The 21,389-nt window shown below is 38.2% G+C and overlaps 1 protein-coding gene across 1 annotated transcript in view; it reads left to right on the forward strand.

The window, feature by feature from the left end:
- The first annotated feature begins 245 nt into the window (after window positions 1-245).
- Window positions 246-21,389, forward strand: part of ROBO2 (roundabout guidance receptor 2) — a 595,733-nt gene continuing 574,589 nt past the window's right edge. The window contains exon 1 of the mRNA XM_060098793.1: window positions 246-306. Within this exon, the coding sequence (XP_059954776.1) occupies window positions 246-306 (61 nt within the window). The remainder of the gene's footprint in view (window positions 307-21,389) is intronic.

The raw sequence follows: 21,389 nt of genomic DNA on the forward strand, positions 1-21,389 counted from the left end.
AGCCACAGTGAGGAAATACAGCAGCCTTGGGAGTGCTCCCTGTTAATTTGTATGGATCTACATATGCCCCATTCAAGACCTCTCCACTAACCCCTTCTGATCTTGCCATTTGCTCTTCTTGACTTTAATTAGCAGCTAGAAAAGTCTAAACTTTGGACCTACCTCTTTTTTTGATACTTATTTTTGTACTTTTGCTCTCTGGGATTGGTTTCTTAAACAATCTGGATCCTTTTTAATATGTCAAAATGAGTCGGCTGATGTTTACACAACTACTGCTCTGTGGATTTTTATATGTTCGGGTTGATGGTAAGTTAAAATGTTTCTATCCTGTCCCTCCCCCCCCAAAAAAACCCCAACATTTCTTTCTGAGTCGGATGTGGGCTATAAATAAAATGACATTATATCTTTCGGTCCCTTTGGGCCAGGCATGGGGACTTTGGGGGAAGCAGAGGTTTTAAGTCTTTTGTTTCTAAACTGCTGCAAATGGAACGTGTTAGGAGTCACCTATTGTTGTAATTTACTTAATTAATTGAGGAGTTGGGTAATAAATGATGGGCTCTCAGTTTTGTTAGAAAAGGAAATATGAAAGTAAATCTCTTGAACGAGTCTAATACTCTTGTGCTTGTTCTCCATTTGGGGTTTGTTCTTGTATCTGAACTTTGGCTTAGAAATTCAAGTGAAGTAAGTAATAGACACCCCAGTGAAGGTGCAGTAGGTTAGGAATTTGAGCCAGTGATCTCAGGGATCAATGTGTATCACCTGCGTGCTGGTAAGTGCTCTCCTAGCGTGATATCAGAATGAAGATTTAGATCATAGGGAGAAAACTGTCAAAAGTAAGACAGGGCGAGGCTCCAGGAAGGGGGAAGCAGAAGCTGTGGGCTGGCTGTGGGTACGGAACACTCAGCTCAGTCCCTATTGGCAAACACAATGGGGATCTGAAACAGGTGCTGTAGGTGTTTCCCTCTAAGTTGAGTCAGTCTGTCAAGCAGACAGCATTCTGCCTCTGATTCTCCTGTCTTTTGTTCAGATTTGGTTTCCTGGGGTATTTTCATAGGATGTCAGTTTCCTGTGGGAGGATTGCAAAATCCTTTTTTGTAGCTCTTTTGAATGATGAGTGGAAGTAATCGTTAACATGCTGTTTTGTTTGTTTGTTCTAAAGAAGAAAATCAAAAGAACATTTGGTATTAACCTAGCGACTTTAATTTTCACATCAATGGAAATAATTAGTATAAAGAGAAGATTAGAGCATGATATTTTTGCCTGCATGTGTGGATTGTAGTACTTTAGATTTTTAATTACTGTACTTATAAATAATCTGAGGTGTATTGGTCCAGATACTTGAGCCATTATAGTAGCTTGTTGCTACATAAACTTTCCTCCAGTATTTACATTGTGGACGAAGTCATTATTTGGGACACTGCCTATTTTTGCCCGCCTGTAGGAGCTAACTTTGTTCCTGGCAGCTGCTGTTGCACAGAGCCCCATGTATCAGACTCAAAAAGGAAGCCCTTCTATAAACATGAGGCAATACGGATGAGTTTACCTTCAGTCAAGTGGCTGTTTTCAACCCTGGACTACATAAGTACCCGTGCCCCCCAGCGATAGTAGGCGAGGCGTTCATGTGGGCACACTGCTTTTTTCTTTTTTCCCTTCTAAGTAGTAGATGTATAGGAGTAAATCACTGTGAATTCTACTGTGGCAATATCTCTAATCATATCTAATCATTCACCAGACATTTTCTTCCTCAATACATTTACCTTTGTAATACATTTAGATTACCATCACAAAAAGGTTTTGTCCCAAGTGTTTTGATTATCACAATAAGACTTTGATATAACTTTTTGGATATGTCCTCACAAGCCATGAATTTATATACTGCAATGCCAGAAATGCATTATAAACTATATATTAGATTACAGAACTATCACCAAGTTTTTGTTTTTTTGTGTTTTTTTTCAGTCGTTGTGTAGCTAGCTGGAATACAATTAAATTGCTCAGTGGAAGTGACAGAGGGAATCAGAAGAGCTTGGTGTTACAGAATGTAATTAATGTACCAGGGTGTTTGGAGATATATGAAACAAATGCAATTAACCACCTTGCTGGAACACCAGTAGCAAGACATCATTTCCCCCCTGCCCTCCCTCCTTCGTATCCTAGCTCACTCCCTTCTTTCCCGCTCTCCCCTCACCTTGCCCTTCCTGTCCCACAGATACACCTAGGACCTTTGTTCTGTTTTAACATTATAGGATAAGGGGGTAGTTTGTGTCTGGGCCATAACTGTGCAGCAACATTCATAGTAATGTAGTGAAAAATGCCCAAGATTGAGGAGTTGAAAAGGTAATATTAAATTCTTGTGTGTGTGAAACTAGTTTTTGTATTTAGCATCTACTATGTCCAAAGCAATGGAAATGGTGGACACTTACTGAATTAGTATGTAAGTCATACGTTTGACATTGGATTGCCTTTGGTTTACCCCCTAATGATGACAGCCCCTCCATGGGAATTGTTAAAAATTTGGGATGTAGACAACACTGCCCTCTAGGCTATTTCAACACACTGGGATTGTGTGTTTGCATATATAATGAGGGGGTTGTTTGTAGGATCTCTAAGCCGCCTTAGTTTTCCAGGGTTCTATGATTTCTAGTTACTTATCCTTCTTAGAAGTGTGTGCTTATTCTCCCCATGAATTTCAAATTTAGAGAAGCTTGTACCATTTCAAAGATATACTGACTCTCCTTGTGCTAGACAGAAATTAATTTTATTCAGTGACAAATGATCCATAGATTTGCATTGAAATTTGCTTGGTGGGTTATTTATATGTGCATTTTTATAGTATATGAAAAATGTTAGAGTTTTGCATCCTCATGGAAGTTATGTGCCATTATTATTTATGATTTTTCTGTATCTTGTGTCTGTAGGCATCTGTAGAGAATAAATATTTAGTTGAAAACTACAGGCAAACTTTTCTATTTGGGATGTAAATAAAGATTATCTCATTCGATACAGATTAATTAACCAAATGCAGATTTTTCCTTACTATTATGTATGAGAATATGTGTTGAATTTAGCCTTTGTTCTCCAGACTTTCTTTATTTTTAAATAAGAATATGGTTTTGTAATCATTTACAGGGAACTAATATGAACTGTCACAAGACTGTTGGATTACATCTATATTTCATACATTGTGACAGTTCGATAATTTTACAATACTGGTGAAAAGATGTTTTGCCTCTCACTGTTGTGGCCTCTCCCATTGCGGAGCACAGGCTCCGGACAAGCAGGCTTAGCGGCCATGGCTCACGGGCCCAGCTGCTCCGCGGCATGTGGGATCTTCCCGGACCGGGGCACGAACCCGTGTCCCCTGTATCGGCAGGCGGACTCTCAGCCACTGCACCACCAGGGAAGCCCGAAAAGATGTTTTTAAGATGAAAATATTTCTTGTCTTTAATCCTTAACTGTTGTAAAATGAAAATGGCACTTGTGATATTTGGAGAGATAAAGATGATACATATGCATGGTGCAGATATATAATCTCATATAGGTTTATAGGTTTTGCTAAAGTGCTTCTTTCAGTAATGGACTCATTATTATAGCCATATGTAGTCCATTTCAGAACTTAAATTGCATATAAGTAACCTGAAATTTCTTCTTGCAACTATACACTAATATCACGTTTGAAATGGCTTTGTTTGAATAACCTTTGATTCTAGGCAACATTTGGACCATAAACCAAAAGGATTTCTTAATACATAGAGAAAAGAGTATCTTAAAGAAAAAAAGGTCATGATTATACCAAAAAAAAAAAAAATTCTAGTCATTGCATCCTTGAGCAACCTGTATAAAATAGCATCTTTGCTAATAAAAATATGGATACGTAAGCACATTGCCTACATTTGGATACATATATAGTAATGAAGGAAACTTATGTATGTAGGATGTGTGTGTCCAGTAATATCTGCTTCAGTAGTTCCTGCAGTGCATAGGAGTTATTTATTTATTTACTTCCTATGTGCAGTTTGTTTTTTGAAGAGTTAGAAAAAACAGATTTTCCTTTTTTTTTTTTTTTTTTTTTTTGCGGTACGCGGGCCTCTCACTGTTATGGCCTCTCCCGTTGCGGAGCACAGGCTCCGGACACGCAGGCTCAGCGGCCATAGCTCACGGGCCCAGCCGCTCTGCGCCATGTGGGGTCTTCCCGGACCGGGGCACGAACCCGATGTCCCCTGCATCGGCAGGCGGACTCTCAACCACTACGCCAGCAGGGAAGCCCAGGCTTTCCTTTTACTTATTTCTACTCCTAGTTCTCCTCTTCTCCTTCTCCCACTTCTCCTGTACCCCCCCTTCCTCTCCCGCCTTCATTTCTTCCTTCCCCTCCTTCTTCTCCTTCTTTTTTGGACCCAGTGGAAGGAATTAAAGAAATATTTGAAGAATGAAGAAAATAGGTGAGGGGTTTCTTGGATAACAATTTAGAAAATCTGCATTTAAAGGAGATATGTTAATAATATTTTAACTTTGGATATACCCAATTGGGGTCTTGACTCATCATTTTTCTTTTACAATCCTGTAGAGCTTGATGCAAACTTATATAGTTCTTTTTCCAGTTTAGGCAGACAGAAGTCTACAGATCTGAGTTCTAGCAGAAAGTTATAGGGTGCTATATTAGTGATTTATTTTCAAAGAGAAGTATTGTTATGTTTCTTATAGTGTTTCCAGGTATAGACCTGTCAACCTAAATCAATACATTGATGTTGTTAATGATTTTCTTCTTTTTTAAATTATTGAATAAAGCATGAATGAATGATGACATAAAGTCTTTTAAGGGGAAATTCCATAAACTCTGGCAATGTTTCAGCATAGCAAAAATCTAATATAGCATCTAAAGTGTAGCATATTCACCCAAAAAACCTGTCTCTAACAAAACAACATTGGAGTAATCTAGGCCTCAGTCCTTAGTGTTTTTTCCTCCATTTGCACCTAATCCTTGATATCTTTCATCTGGTCACATGGGTTTTACATACTTCTTTATGCTGATGCTTCTCAAATTGCCCTAATCACTTGTGGAAGAATGTAAATTCCATGAGATTACAACTTGGCTCTTCTATATACCATTGTATCTGCAGTGCTCGTACATTACTTGACATATCCAGCTGACTACATGACATCTTTGCTTGATATCTAATAAGAATATATCAGACTTGGACAGTAACTAGATTTGTTGTGATGATCATTTCCCAATGTATACAAATAGCAAATCATTGTGTTGTACACCTGAAACTACTGTAATGTATGTCAATTATACCTCAATAAAATAATTTTAAAAATGAATATATCAAACTCAAGCCAGGGATAGAATTTGCTTCTCTTTCCAGTCATCTCCAGCTCAGTAGATGGCATCAGTATTCACAGTTTTTCATGACCCGAAACTAGGAATCATTTTTGACTTGTTCTCACAGCCCCTATCTGACTTGTTAGTAAATCCTTTGAAATATACCCTGATACCTAAAATTTTATGCATGTGTTTGTGAATTTTTCCCCAGAATTTTAATATAAGCATTTTCAAACATGCAACATAGCTGAATTTTACAGTGAACACTCATATTCCCACGTAGATTCTACCATTAATTTACTATACTCGATGACCACATATCTATCCGTTTACCCATTCCCCTAGGCATCCATTAATTCATCTTATTGTATTGATGCATTTTTAAATAGATTCCAAATGTTTCTTACTAATTCAACCACTACCATCCTGGTCAAAACCTGGACTATTGGAATAATCTGATCAATGATCATCCTGCTTCCATTCCTGCTCTTCCTATCCCCACACCTTACCTCCATCCAGTTAATTCTCCACCCAGTAGCCACAGGGACCTTTCAAAAGCATGTAAATAAGATAATGGCAGCTCCTTGCTCAGAAGCTTCTAATGGCTTCCACTGATAACTCTTCGAAATAGTTTACAAGACTCTTCAAATTCAGGTCCCTCACTGCCTCTCTAATCTCATCTGTTCACACTCCCTACTGGAACCTAGGTTTAGACCTTTCTTTTTGATGTTTTGTTCCTGACTCAGGGCTTTTGCATTTGTTCTTTCTTTCATCTGAAATGTGCTTCCCCTGATTATTGCATGTGGGTGAGTTTTTTCAATTGGTTTAATGAGTCCCTATCCAATATCATCTCTTCAGATATATGGACCACCTAATGTAAAAATGCTTCCCTTAAAACACTATTGGACTACCCCCCTTACCTATCTTAATTTTTTTCTGACCTCTTATCACCTTCTTAAAGTTTATGTGGGTGCGTGCGCGTGTCCACACGCACATGCACGTGTTTGTATAAACAGCCTTGAAGGGACTCACATTGTACCCTACTTGCGCGCTAAGAAGTTAGACTGCTACAACTTCATGAATGCTGGCAAAGGACATGAAACTCCTGGGTCCCAGATGGTAGATTTCATTAGTCATGTCACAGCAAGCAGCATGACTTCATGTTTGTATAGATTTACCTTTCCCCTGAAGACCCTTAGGGGCAATGCAGTGGGGCCCAGGTAGATGATGCACACATAATGGGTTAGCCTCACAGCTGATGAGCCCTGAGCTTGGGAACCAGGATATTTTATAGTGGGCGATAAGGAAATCTGCCTAAACTTTGGCCTGGAGGGAAACATTGTCTTGACTATATTAGACAGTAAGCAAATCTGCTTTCTGTTCTGAAGGGAGACCATCTAGAGTTTAGAAGGCTGTTTGCTATATGCATATGTTAGTATGATTATTGTCTGCCTCTTCCACTGAGCTCCTAGGGCATGGACTTTCTTTGTCTATTTTGTTTACCTGTGTTCCTCCAATGCCTAGAGCACAGGATAACACATAGTAAAATCAAGTATTTGTTGAATAAATGAAAATGTGCTTATGGAGTGCTTTTGAGATGTTTATTTTCATGCCCTAGCCCAACATGTGAAACTTTTACCATTTGAACTAGGTTTATTTATTTATTTGGGGGTGTGTATTTATATGTGTCTCTCATTCTCTCTCTCTCTTTTTAGAGAGAGAGAGTTATCAAACATGCATATTTTGACATAAATGACATCATGATTTCTGATGATTTAGTATTCCACCTTTCACCTGGCAGGAGATATAGAATTGACTATTTGCTTTGATATGTCTCTTTTCTAACCAAGAGTATTTTCAACAATGGTGTGACTTACATGGTCACTCCCAATCCCCATACTAACACTGTTGGATGTTTTAGCACACTGTTGAGTGGTGTATATATTTTGACAAGACACTCCTTCAAATGATTCTAATGTGCCTTAATAGGACCACATACACTCTTATCTGACTAAGGAATTTTGACTTATACAATGATATCTAGTCCAAAAAGTGAGAAGGTCCTTCAATAGCTCAGTTGGTAGAGCTGAGGACTGTAGGTACAAAAAGTGAGACTTTTCTTCACCTTTAGGGCAACTTTTCATTTAAGCAACAGATAAAAATGATTACTTTAGTTCAGGCATAGAATTAAAAAGAATACTTTTAAAATTGGTCTCCAATTATATAGCTCACTAATAATTGAAAAAGAAGAGGAAGATTAAAATACCTGCAGCAACTGGAATTACCCTACCCTATCTACTGTTGTAATCATCATGTCTAGGACCCTGTTTACCATCATTGATACTAAACTGAGATATACCCAGGAATTTGGCAGGTAGACCCTCTTTGTAGACCTACTTTTGATTTTAAGAAAATAACTCAAAGGAGTCTTACTAGAAAATTTATTCTTTAAAACTGAGATAAAGCAAACATAGACATTCTCTAAATTTTGCTACTTAAATATTTTCCCCCAACAACTTCACTGAAATGATTGAAATATAATTCACATTATATTTCACAAACAAGTTACTCATGTAAAGTGTACAATTCAGTGGTTTTTAGTGTATTCAGAGAATTGTGCAACCATAACTACAATCCAATTTTAGAACGTTTTTTCATCCAAAAAAAGAAGCCAAGTATCCTGCTCCTTATCTGCCATCCCTTCCCCAGCCCTAGGAAGCCACTAGTCAACTTTCTGTCTCTGTAGATTTATCTATTTTGGACATTTCATGTAAATAGAATATTACAATATATGCTCTTTTGTGACTGGCTTCTTTCCCTTCATCTAATGTTTTCAAGGGTCATCCATGTTGTAGTGTATATCACTACTTCATTCTTTGTTATTGCTGAATAGTATTCCACATCGTTTATTCTTTGAATTATCAGTTCATGGACATTTAGGTTGTTTCCACTTTGGGGCTATTATAAAGATCGTTGCTATGAACATTTGTGTATTAATCTTTGTGTGCACATATGTTTTCATTTCTCTTGGGTGTATAACTGGAGTGGACTTGCTGGGTCATATGGTAATTCTGTGTTTAACCTTTTGAGGAACTGCAAGACTGTTTTCCAAAGCAACTATACCATTTTACATTCCCACTGACAATGTATGAGGTAAATATATTCTTTTAATTCACCATGGAAAGAAAATGTTGAACAGCCTTTACAAGTTGGATATATGTTTGTAGTGAGACAATTTTATATGATAATAATATGCTTTAAGTTTCCAGTAGTCCTAATTTCTAATCCCTTCAGTGATTGTCTTCTCAATCTTCTTCAGTTGCCCTGTAAAGTTTTACAAATGAAATTAACCCAAATTGAAATTGTCACTTTTAGCAGAGACTTCAACAATACTAAATGTAAATCACAGAATGATAACATCTCAGAGTTAGAAGAAGTTTTTGCAGTTTTGTGGTACAATTCTCTCGTTGGTTGGACAGATGGAGAATGAAGCTCAGAGGTTTTTTTAAAATTAATTTTTATTGGAGTATAGTTGCTTTACAATGTGTTAGTTTCTACTGTACAGCAAAGTGAATCAGCTATATGTATACATATATCCCCTCTTTTTTGGATTTCCTTCCCATTTAGGTCACCACAAAGCATTAGTAGAGTTCCCTGAGCTATACAGTATGTTCTCATTAGTTATCTATTTTATACATAGTATCAATAGTGTATATATGTCAATCCCACCCTCCCCTTCCCCCTTGGTGACCATATGTTTGTTCTCTACATCTGTGTCTCTATTTCTGCTTTGCAAATAAGATCATCTATACCATTTTTCTAGATTCCACATATTTGCATTAACATACGATATTTGTTTTCTTTTTTTGACTTACTTCACCCTGTATGACAGTCTCTAGGTCCATCCACATCTCTAAAAATGACACAATTTGATTCCTTTTTATGGCTGAGTAATATTCCATTGTATATATGTACCACAACTTCTTTATCCATTCCTCTGTTGATGGACATTTAGGTTGCTTCCATGTCCTGGTTATTGTAAATAGTGCTGCAGTGAATATTGGGGTGCATGTGTGAAGCTCAGAGTTTTTATGTGCCTTGTCATATAGCCTATTGCTGCTTAGTAGTAGAGCTGAAACTAGAGTCCAGGGATGTTTTTTATCTCTATACCACGCTTCTCTCAAAAGACTATTTCCAGCTTCTCAACCCTGGAACTCCTTAACAAGAGTTCCAGGCTCTTGTAACTAACTGAAAATGGCCAGCTGTTTTCCAAATATGTCGACAAGGGAATTAGCTTGAGATGCCTTAAGGTTATTCATCTGATTCAACACATGCTTATTGAGCACCTATTTATAAACAAAGCACCTTGCTGAGGGCTCCGTGAGGGACATAATGAAGTTAAATAGTTCCCACCTTCAAGGAGATGATTCTTTTTTTTTTTTTTTTTTTTTTTGCCGTACGCGGGCCTCTCACTGTTGTGGCCTCTCCCGTTGCGGAGCACAGGCTCCGGATGCGCAGGCTCAGCGGCCATGGCTCACGGGCCCAGCCGCTCCGCGGCATATGGGATCCTCCCAGACCGGGGCACGAACCCGTATCCCCTGCATCGGCAGGCGGACTCTCAACCACTGCGCCACCAGGGAGGCCCAAGGAGATGATTCTTTAGTAGAGAAGATAACAAATATTCAAGTCACTAAAATAAAAGTAGTTATCTGGTAAATGCAGGGGGCGGTGTGTGGGGTTGAAGGAACACAGAACATAGTCTGGGAACTCAACACCAAATGGGTCACTTAATGTGGGCCTTAGAGGAAGAGTGAACTTTTTTTTTTTTTTTTGCCGTACGCGGGCCTCTCACTGTTGTGGCCTCTCCCGTTGCAGAGCATAGGCTCCGGACGCGCAGGCTCAGCGGCCATGGATCACGGGCCTAGCCACTCTGCGGCATGTGGGATCTTCCTGGACCGGGGCACGAACCCGTGTCCCCTCCATTGGCAGGCGGACTCTCAACCACTGTGCCACCAGGGAAGCCCAAGGGTGAACTTTTAATAGACAGAAAGATTGGAAATTGCATTCCAGCAAAAGGAATAACAGGAGGAATGGCATGGAGATGACAAAGGTGTGCTAGGGGAAAGGCAAGGAGTCTAGTTTAATTGTAACATAGTTGTACGGAGGGGCAGTGTGAGATTATTGAAAGGCAGTCAACAAACACTACTGACTAAGAGCAAATAATTTAACCATTCTGAGTGTCCTTATCTTTAAAATTGGCATGGTAATAGTGTCTTCTCAAATAGCTGATATGAGGAATAGATTAATATATATTCATCACACACACACATATATATATATCTATGTATGTATATGTGTGTATGTGGAACATATGTGTGCATATATATTGATATGTTATCATATATGGAATTAGATGTGTGTATATGTAATATATATCTCTATGTTACATATATATGTTATATATGTAGAAATTATATTAAAATGCTTTGAACAGTGCCTGGTACTTAATAAACTCCAATTAAGTGTATTTATTATTATTTTTTTATTAGTAATAGTATTTTTATTCTATTGGTATTCCTTTCCTAGTATGGAGTAGAAGTAAATTTAAGAGGACTTTGTCTATCAGGCTAATCATGAACTACATTTGAGATGCGTTTCACGAAGATTTTCATATAACCTTTCAAGCATGAGTCTTCAGGTGACTAAATAAGAACTTTTGTTGCCTCTTAAGGGGACTCATCTGTGTCCACACCTATGCAACTGTGACAAACGTGCTATGACATGTATGTTTCCATTGCATCATGTGCTGATTACAGAGCAAATGGGATTCCCAAGTGAGTGATATTATGAATGAAAGGAATAAACAAGAGAGGCATACTACAAATAGAAATTCGTTAACAAACAGAACATGCTAGTAAAACCCTGCGTTTTGGTTCACATTGACTGATTTACATTTTTTACTTGGTGCTTTTGATATAAAGTATCATGAAGATAAATCTTTTAAGAGACAAAGCTTACTGAATTCCAAGTAAACACTTCTAGTACAGAAAATTTTTAAAAATTAACATTGTCTCCACTCAACATTTTTTCCTACATAGCCCACTTATCTTTCTTACATCTAGTATAGATATCATTGATTCTAATACTTTTTATAATTATACCTTAACCAGATTTGCATATTGAGTGGTTGTGTATATCAAGGGTAACCTGACTAAAGCAAAATCATTGCTATTGTGGAAGGGATACACCATGGGTGTCCAGAAGCTGTGGACTCCTCTTTAAACTTTACCACTAATTAATTGTATGACTTTAGAATCTTATAAAAAAATAAATATTTGACCATGTACTCTTCAATGTCTCAACCTTAAATTCTCTTACTGTAAGTCATTTAGTTAAATGTCCTATCATTTGCATTATGTTTGAGTACAATTAAAGGGGAAAATTTATCCTGGAAAAAAATTATCCCAAACCATAAATACCCATCTTTGAAAATAATCACGAATTATTGTTCAGTCTGCATGGGGGCTATATTTTGATGTGGGCTTAATGATTTGAATATAGATGACAGTCAAAATCCACTAGCCTTATGATGCACATCCACTTTCATTCATTAATGACCAATGGTACTTATTGTTTCTTTATGAATAAATGGGATTCAAAAATTTAATACTAAAAAAAATAGTCTTAAGCCAATGCACTCACTAGTTTATGGCCACTGTGACTAGAACTGTATGTGATATGGCAGTTTTAGCTCAGGAGAGGGGTTAATAGCCACTTTTTTTTTTTTTTTTTTTTTTTTTTTTTGCGGTACGCGGGCCTCTCACTGCTATGACCTCTCCCGTTGCGGAGCACAGGCTCCTCCGGACGCGCAGGCTCAGCGGCCATGGCTCAAGGGCCCAGCCGCTCCGCGGCATGTGGGGTCTTCCCGGACTGGGGCACGAACCCGTGTTCCCTGCATCAGCAGGCAGACTCTCAACCACTGCGCCACCAGGGAAGCCCAACAGCCACTTTTTAATTTCTGTTGTAAGGATTGATGTGGGATCTGTTCCCCTAGTTTTTGGTCCCAAGCCTTTTTGGAAATGAACTGGAGAACATGGAATATAACTCAACTCTTTCATTACACTGCTTTTCAAGCTTAAGCAAAGAACAAGGAAACCATTTGGAATTTAAAGGATTTGTCCAAAACCTGTACAACAGTTATAACCAATTAAAATGTTCATAAGTATGAACAAAAAAGGGAGAACTTTTGACCTTCAAAAAAGTTAAGTCAAGAGGTTTTTTTTATAAAGAAAAGGTCATAAATTTTATAAATCAATGTTATAACCATACTTTAAAGTTTAACAATATATACTTACAAATACTAGCAAATGCTCGAATACAGTACACTAATGTGTTAAGGTACATCTGATAATTATAAAACGTAGTTTTCAAGGTTACAGTAAATTAAGGGAAATTCAGGATGAACCTAGCAATAGGAATTCTAAGTTGTGTTTTGTATCTTTATTTTAAAGTGAACTTTAATGTGTTGGCAAATAATAGTGTAGTTATTGAAAACTGAGTTAATTGTTGATCTATTAAAACTAGAGCAGGCATTTCAGTTTCCCCACCTTAAATATGCAACAGCTTGTTCATTCTAGAACACCTTTGCATGTCAACAACTACAAGATGCCTTCACCCAAATGCAAATTATGCGAACCCCTCCCTAACTGCATCTGCATCATTGATTAGAGGAGATACTGAGTAAGAAGAATGTTACCTTTCAAAAAGAAAATGCCCAGTAACTTAACATTCCTCAGCATTTTTTCATTCAAAATGGGCTGTGAGGATACTTTTCTTCGAAGCAGTGATAATTTCAAGAGTTAAAAACTAACAGTGAAAAGGTATTTCCATGGCACCTGACCCCTGTACTCACAAATCTTCAAGCTGTCATTCAGCTGAGGTTTGCAGCCTCCTTTTCTTCTCACAAATGCTGTTGAAAAACTTCAGCAGAAAAGAAAGTGCTAACAGAGTTGGTTGGGGAGTTCCTCACTGGCTATCCTGAAAACATGTAGGTGATTTTGCAGCTAAGTACGTTTTTAAGTGTTTCACTTTGCCTTTGTGATTTGAAAGCCTGGATAATGCGAACTTGTAATACAAAATGAAAGAATAAAGAATGGGAAAAATATGTACAGCATGTGGGTACAGATTTTGGGCAGAGATACCTCTTATCCCCCCCACCCCGGCCCCATACACACATGACTGTAAGATATGAATAAACTTCTGAGTTGTTTGATACCTGCCCTCTACTCACAATCCATCAGACAACTTTTATTTTATGAAGAACATTTCCCAGGCTATGAATTATTATTGTACTTTTCTGTTAAACTGTAACACCTGTGATGTTCGCCAGTTGGATCTTATGAAACTCCCCAGGTTTTTGAGCTGCTCAGTAAAAGCGTCTCATCATGTTAAATTTAAATTCCAAGTTCGTTTAACTTTTCTTTTCAGAAAGTGGTTTTTATCTTTCTAAGCATCAACCAAGCATGGCATGCAAATAAGACAACTAGGCAATTGCTTTTATAGTCTATCTTTCTCAGGGTGCAATTCAAAGCTTTCTGAACTTGGGGTGTTATAGGAGTTTATGTGTGATCTTTGCATTTGAAATAGTCCAGGAAGTGCAAGGATATACCTGGGAGAGGCAGTTTCTATGAACAATGAGGAGTGAGGGGGTGTTGGAAAGTGAAAAACTGAACATTTGAACGAAATGAATTGGACCAGCATTTGAAACTCTGCTATATAGCAAGCGGACAAGCTGATATTTAGTTCTATGGATTGTTAACATTCACATAAAACAGAATTATTTAGCATTTACTGAATCCTTTTTGATAATCAATTTGGGATCAGATGCAAAAGAACATGTGTCTGGCTTTGTATGACCCCAAATTCTTCCGTTTTCCCTTTGAGCAGATGACATGCCTTCTTTGCTGACTGATATTGGTTGCTAGGAGAAGTGCACTGGTCTGGTCCCCTCTTATCCAGCAGTAAAACTAAAGAGTGTATTGAATAAGAAAAAGAGAGGCGGAACACAGTACAGGCCATGAATCATGACTTGTCTCCAATATGTCCACTTTGCTCCCATTTTTTCCCCTTTAAACACTTTTGTTTTTACCAATGATGCTTTCTTTCAGCTGCTATCTATAATCCTTTTGGAGCCTGAGGGGAAGAGGGTTGCTAAAGGGAGGCTGTGCTGCTAAGAGTCCACTCAGCCCTAATAAAAGCCTTGAGAGTTATTCATGGGGCCACATTAGTGAGAATGCCCTACTCAGTGAATAGCATCAGTCAGCTGCCTTTGAAATCCAGTGATTAATACCTTCTGTTTTTAATGGGGCGGGGGAGGCAGACAGGAAAGGTCTTCATACTACTTTGGCTCTTTTGCAAATTAGATCTTATATATTGTCAATGCTTTTGAAAAAGAAGTTGCTAAATTTTCAATACCTACAGTAGTCGTTAAAAAAAATAGTGTTTCATGAACTGTTAATTGTGGCTATTGTCAGATACAACTGAAATGGTAAAAATGTCCCAAATGAGCGCTTATAAGAAAATCAGTTAGCCATTCTTATATTTTGGCAATGTTTTATGATGACCATCAAACTAAAAACATGATGTTAAGTGATTATATTCAAAATGTTGTCTACACTGATCTATTTCACAGCATCCAAATCACATTTTTGTTTGTTTGATAAAGAAACTAATTACGATACTCTTGAGATTTTAGAGAAACATCTAATGAGAAAGTGTTAAGGGCGGCAGGTGTTTCCCATGAGCACTTGGATATAAGGGGCAGTCAGTGATTTACAAAGAAGTTCTTATATATTGATACGTATACACACACACACACACACACACACACATGTTTATATCTATAGGCTAGTTTAGCATAAGGGATTTGGGATGTTATCATTATAATCCATCCCTATTACCTCTCTTTATATATTTTTATTGCATTGAGTACATGGCACAGTTCAAATAAAGTTGTGTAAGGTTTAGAAAGCTTGCCTATCATCTGAGGTGCATAGATAGAAAAGCTTCTGGTTCTGGTGCCCCGTGTAGGCAACTAGAAAATGCAAGGTGGTGCTTCTTCATACTGTTTTTCAGCATGATTCTAATGTCATCCAGGCTGTTATTATTTAGATGGTAATTTAAGCCAAGCCTCAGTGTTCTTTTAAAATTATTCTAATTCTTCTGTTCATTTTACATTTATTTTTGATGTAGCAGCTTAGTCTGGCTCTTCAATATGTACTCACGTTCATTAAAAAGGCTTCACTGTAGTCTGAATATGAGAACAAACAACATTTAAAGAACTCGGCATGATGCTTCCTGTAACCTGTTTTTGACTGTGGAAGTGAAATATCTTGTTAAGAGGTGGTAATACCCAAGGGCAATCAGAGATGAAAACGTAACGACTTGGTGGGTGATGTCTAGAGATCAGCTTCGAGTGAGGTCTGCTTTAACATCTTTATTAGTGACATAAAGGAGAGGACAAAATGATAAAGAAATGGACATATTTCAACATTAGAAAGCTATGGGGAACTTTTTCCCCCACCACCTACCCATACCCCCTAATGAACATAGAAATGATTTAGAAAACTTTAGGCAGCAAAAATTGTTAGCAGATTATGAACTAATGCCTTATTCCATATATAAATGTAAAGTAATTCTTCAGGGAAATAATCAGAAACCTAGATATCTAACTAGAGAGAGAAGCCAGCAAAGCAATAAAACTGAAAGGGCCCAGGGGATAAATATGGGAGTGGAGACCGGGAGAAAATGCGATTCAGATTAGGAGTGTTATGTCCCAGTTTTAAAGGTCAGGGGATTATAGTGCCCATTTAAGGAGTATTGCATCACTGACTGTGGAGATTCTCTTTCAGTGAGCGTGGCTTAAGTGCAGTTGAAATACTTCTTTCATTTTGCACTTCATTGCCAGAACAGGAGTGTGGGAGAGAGATATTGGCAGAATAGAAGCAGGAGTGAGTACAAAGACAGATTCTTTTGGAAGATGTCTGTCCCCTTAAAACTAGAGAAGGATGTACTTATTGCCTCTGTATATCCTGACCTATATAGATGAGAAACAGTATTGAGATGGATCCCATTAAACTTTTTCAAATATTGAGGGGAAAGGTTGGCAAAATGTAACCATGTTTAAAGTGTTTCACCAACCACTTTTCATAACTAAATCAGAAAAACTTGGAAGCAATGAGTTACACTCAGGGGGAAAATACTCATATTTTAACAGTTTTATTGATTTAAATGATAGGAGATGCTTAATACAAAGTTGCACTGTATTTCAAAGGAAGGGTAATAAACAATGAGTCCACTATGTAAATAGACAAGAATTGTAATCAGACTCATTGGCTGAACAGGATCCAGAACATAATCCACTTTCAACATTAGTGAGGTCTTATTAGACATGCACCCTTTGGGGCTATACAGTTTAAGAGAAATGTGAAATACTTGATAGTCTCTGTTCTATAGAGAACTGCAAGATGGTAGCAGGAATGGAAAATAATGTGTAAGATCGGCTTCATGAGTTGGCATTCTTTTTTTCTGTTTTTCCTCTGGTCTCAATATTTTGAATGAATTATTTTGAGGGGGCAGAACAATATCCTGTCATTGGATTTAAAAATCACCTTTCCTGGTTTCAAACATTTTCAGTTGTTTGACAGGCATCACATACAAGCTAGTACCTGAGCTTGGTGATTATTTTATAGCATTAATGATAAGCCCAAGAGAATAGAAAGAATGCAGAGCTGACTGCCAACACTGATCAACGCCATCCTGATCTAACAGTCTTCTGGTACCTGTGTTAGGAAAGGGAGCATGATGCTGTGAACTGGGGTGCCTTAGAACTTCAAGAACCAGGTAGTAACTATTTCTGGCTTTGCTGGCCATAAGACACCCTTTGTCACAACTACTCAGCTCTGCCTTTTGAAGGGAGAAGGTGGCCATAGACAATATGCAAATGAATGGCAGAGTTTTGTTCCAGTAAAACTTTATTCATAGACACAGAATTTTTAATTTTTTAATAATTTTTTCATCTCACAAAATAACATTTTTCTTTTGACTGCTTTTTCCCCTATGGTTTAGAAATGAAAAAAAAATTCTTACCCACAGGTCATAGAAAAACAAGGGGTGGGCCAGCTTTGGCCTAAGGGTTATAGTGTGCTGTAGAATATAAATCATTGCTTTTTCATTAGAGGAGTAGAAGAAAGAATGTGGTGGGATGGGGCAAGAGGCAGATGGAGCCAGAAAATGAACACCCTCCCACACACTGCCCATATTATCTCTCCCACTTCATCACTCTTCATCCATTCTTTCAGCACATGTTCAGAGTGCACCTACTATGTGCAGTGGATTGAGCTCTTTAGATCCCAAGCCGCGACTTAAATACTGTCACTGCCCTCAAGTCCTGCTGCAGTTGAGGTATTTGTACATTGCGCTGAGAACCCCATGCAAGGCTGCCTAGAGCCTTAGGAGAAAGCTTCCTTACTGATTCTCCCAAATCGGTCCCCAACAAGGGCCCTCCTGCCTGGTATTGCTCATGCCAGTAGTTCGGAAGCAAAGGAAAGCTTTATTCTTTGATCAGAGACTGGAGAGGTGGGCTCTCTCTCTAGAGTACCCAGCTCTACTGACAGGCCGCGGGCAGGGCTGCTTTATAGGGATCCCACCTGCCGGCATGAGGCGGGGCCTGGGTTCTCTCGGGGAAGTCGCAGCTGCTCTGCTCAGCCTCCAGATGGCTCAGCGTCTCTGCGCACGGCCCGCCGCCGCCATCTTGGATTGAGTGTTGTGCGTGGCTTCTGCCTACGGTCCCGGAGCTGAGGTGTCAGCGCAGCAGTTTCTCGGGAGGAACTCTGGTCTGGAGGCCTTGAGGCAAGACCTCTGCACGGGGCACCCTATGAGCAAGTGAGACAAGGGTAAGCATCAAGGAAGAGGTTAGACCTTGTCTTATCACCTAGATTCCATCTTATTTTCCCCTGGGACCCTAATGGGCTTTGCAGGTAACAGCTTCACACCTGTCAGGTAACTTGAGCAGAGTCTTAGAAAGAAAAGGAGTGTTGCGACTGCCATTTGGACAAGCGGTTGTAGAGCTCAGGGATAGGGCGGAACGTATTTAAGGCATGAGATTACTTGATATGGTGTTTCTGGTTGAAGTATATAGGTGCAGAGAGGAGATTCCTCACTGGGAAACGGGGTTGGAGGGTTTCTTGAGAAAGGCGCAGTCATGGAAGGAAGGCAATGAAAAACTCACCTAGAGGTTTTAAAGTTGGTTAATGTTGTTCAAAAATGCAATACATGGGTTTCCCTGGTGGCGCAGTGGTTGAGTCCGCCTGCCGACGCAGGGGACACGGGTTTGTGCCCCGGTACGGGAGGATCCCACATGCCGCGGAGCGGCTGGGCCCGTGAGCCATGGCCGCTGAGTCTGCGCGTCCGGAGCCTGTGCTCCACAACGGGAGAGGCCACAACAGTGAGAGGCCCGCGTACCGCAAAAAAAAAAAAAAAAAAAAAAAATGCAATATGTGACCTCTATGAGGGTGTTGTTAAACGTGCAAAGACCAAAGGCAGAGAAAGCCCCTTAAGGCTAAAATGGTGAAGGCATAAACAAACAAATTGTCAGGAGATATGAAACAAACTATATTGTCAGTGTATGTGAAATGGATTAAAAAACTATTGAGGTAGATTTGACAGAATTGGACTGAGGGTGGGAAAACAAAGGAAAGAAAGAAAGTTCAGGAGAAAGTATTTTTAGAAGTTTAAGTTTAAATTGGGAATTTGAGAAGGTGAGTCAGAATTAAGACACCTCCCATTCCTTTTGTTTTAATTATCTTTCAGATTAAACAAGAAAGATTTTTCTTCATATCCTTTTTTGCTGCTCTAAAGTTGAAAATGTTGGTAGTTCTTTTGCTAGGTGTGATTTCTTCACACTCTACTTTTTTGGGCTGGTGTAAATTTGAATTCAGCTTTAGATTTGCAAGTAATTTAGAGGTATGACATCAACTCCTATGTACATGCTTTCAATTAAAAATTTGTAGTTCCATTTATATAGAGAATATAGCATCTTCAAACTCAAGAAGAGATTCACGAAGCTTTCCAAGAAATCTCTACTGCCTGTCAGTATATAGCGAGGCCCATGTTTACATCTTAGTGCATTTTATATCTGCTGAATTGTACAAAGTAGGGCTCAATGTTAGATGAATTAAATTTTTCCTTTATAGACAGCATGTTATGCAGAAGCCAATAGAGTTTATGCCACCTGACCCCAAATATGTTCAAGAATAAAACTTCCTGTTGAAGTCAAGGATCTAGCTTTCTTCCAGTAAAAGAGGAAAGTATTGCATGGAGTGGAGCAAGTCTGGACAATGGCTCCTCAAACTAAATATATTCCCTGTACCAATGTGGTAGTTAATTTAACTACTCGGCTGGACGATAAAGGGCTGGGAGGCTGTATAAGTGAGATTCTATGCTTGCTGTACAATTATGTGCTGGCTCCTTTCCCCCAGTCCATAGAATTCTCTGTATTTGTCGTTCCTGATGTAAGAGTGTGATAGATAGAAATAGGATGGATCCAGTATCTCAGTAATTTAAAAGTAAAAAATAAGTTAAGATGGACAGTGAGGTGATGAGGGCCAATTCCTAGAGTTACAAATTGGCTTTATTTTTTTCAATTTTATGTTACTGTCATGCTATGGGGCCATATCATAGCTAACATTTGAAAGCATATGGGCACTGTGCCATAACATCTGCAACCAGTGATGGAGAAGAGGCTAACTCTATACAATTTCATCAATATGTGTGTGTTTTATATCTATATCTGTATCTATCTATCTATCTATATTTGCTAAAAGTGTAATATATCAATAATGAGATAAGAGTCCCAATAACTAAGTGCCTCCATGTTAAATTTGGAGGTATGGTACAGGATAGAGAGGCAGTCATTAATATTTAGAAATAACAGATACAAAAAAGTATTCACCTGGAACTCACCCTTGTATGATTGTATGCTATTTTTATAGTTTGATTTTTTTTTTTTTAGATTTTTCTCTGTTATCCAACTTCCTTGGCCTCTTCCCATTAACATCAAACACTTTCGCATGTAGTATTCATCATTCTGTAACACAGAGCATATAATATTGAAAAAGATGCTCTTGGTCTTAGGGGTCTCTGCATAAAATTCATTCTCCTGGTGTTGTTATTAGGCCAGTAAATTGCATATTGTATTGATGAAGGGACTTTCATTCTCATAATCGTCTGTGAACTCAGGAGGGACTAGTTTGCTGACAGAGTGTATATAAATGACTAGAACTATAGAAAGTCTCATAATGAATCCAGAATAGAAATATAGATGCTGTAAAAGAAAATACAGTAGTCTCATTTGGGGCATACATAAATGACTAGAACTATAGAAGGTCTCATAATAAATCTGGAATAGAAATATAGATGCTGCAAAAGAAACTACACTAGGCTCATTCTCCTTTTTTTTTCTCTTCATTGGGATCTCCTAACATGTTATCCTATCACGATATTTCTCAGTACCTTCAATTTCCATTCCATGTAACACTTATAAAGAATTCTCCAAATATATATATATGGAGAGCTCATTTAAGTACAATATATTCACATAAAACCTAATATAAATCGGTTTGGACTATAACTTGTGTAATATAAATATAACTAAACTACATTTTTGTACCCTGAGGAACTAATCAAAACCAGCAGGGTAACTTTATTATACCCAATACCAATCAATTTATTTCTGTAAGTTTATATAACTGCCAGATCATTTTTTACTTTTTCCCCTCTAATTTCAAGTTTTAAAAGTAGAGTCAAATTAACCAAAAGAAGGTTTGTGAGGTGAACTTGGTTTGGCAAAATGGTGATTGTTATAACACAGCCATTTTAAGTAGCGTGAATGCATTAAATGAAAAAAAGTAAATAGAGTAGTTGAACTGTCCTTATAAATGATGCACAGAACTAATAATATCTTTTGGGAGAGGATTTAGGACATATTTTGTAGGTATTTATCTCACAA

This window comes from Mesoplodon densirostris, chromosome 5 (genome assembly GCF_025265405.1).
Source record: "Mesoplodon densirostris isolate mMesDen1 chromosome 5, mMesDen1 primary haplotype, whole genome shotgun sequence".
NCBI classification, from domain to species: domain Eukaryota; kingdom Metazoa; phylum Chordata; class Mammalia; order Artiodactyla; family Ziphiidae; genus Mesoplodon; species Mesoplodon densirostris.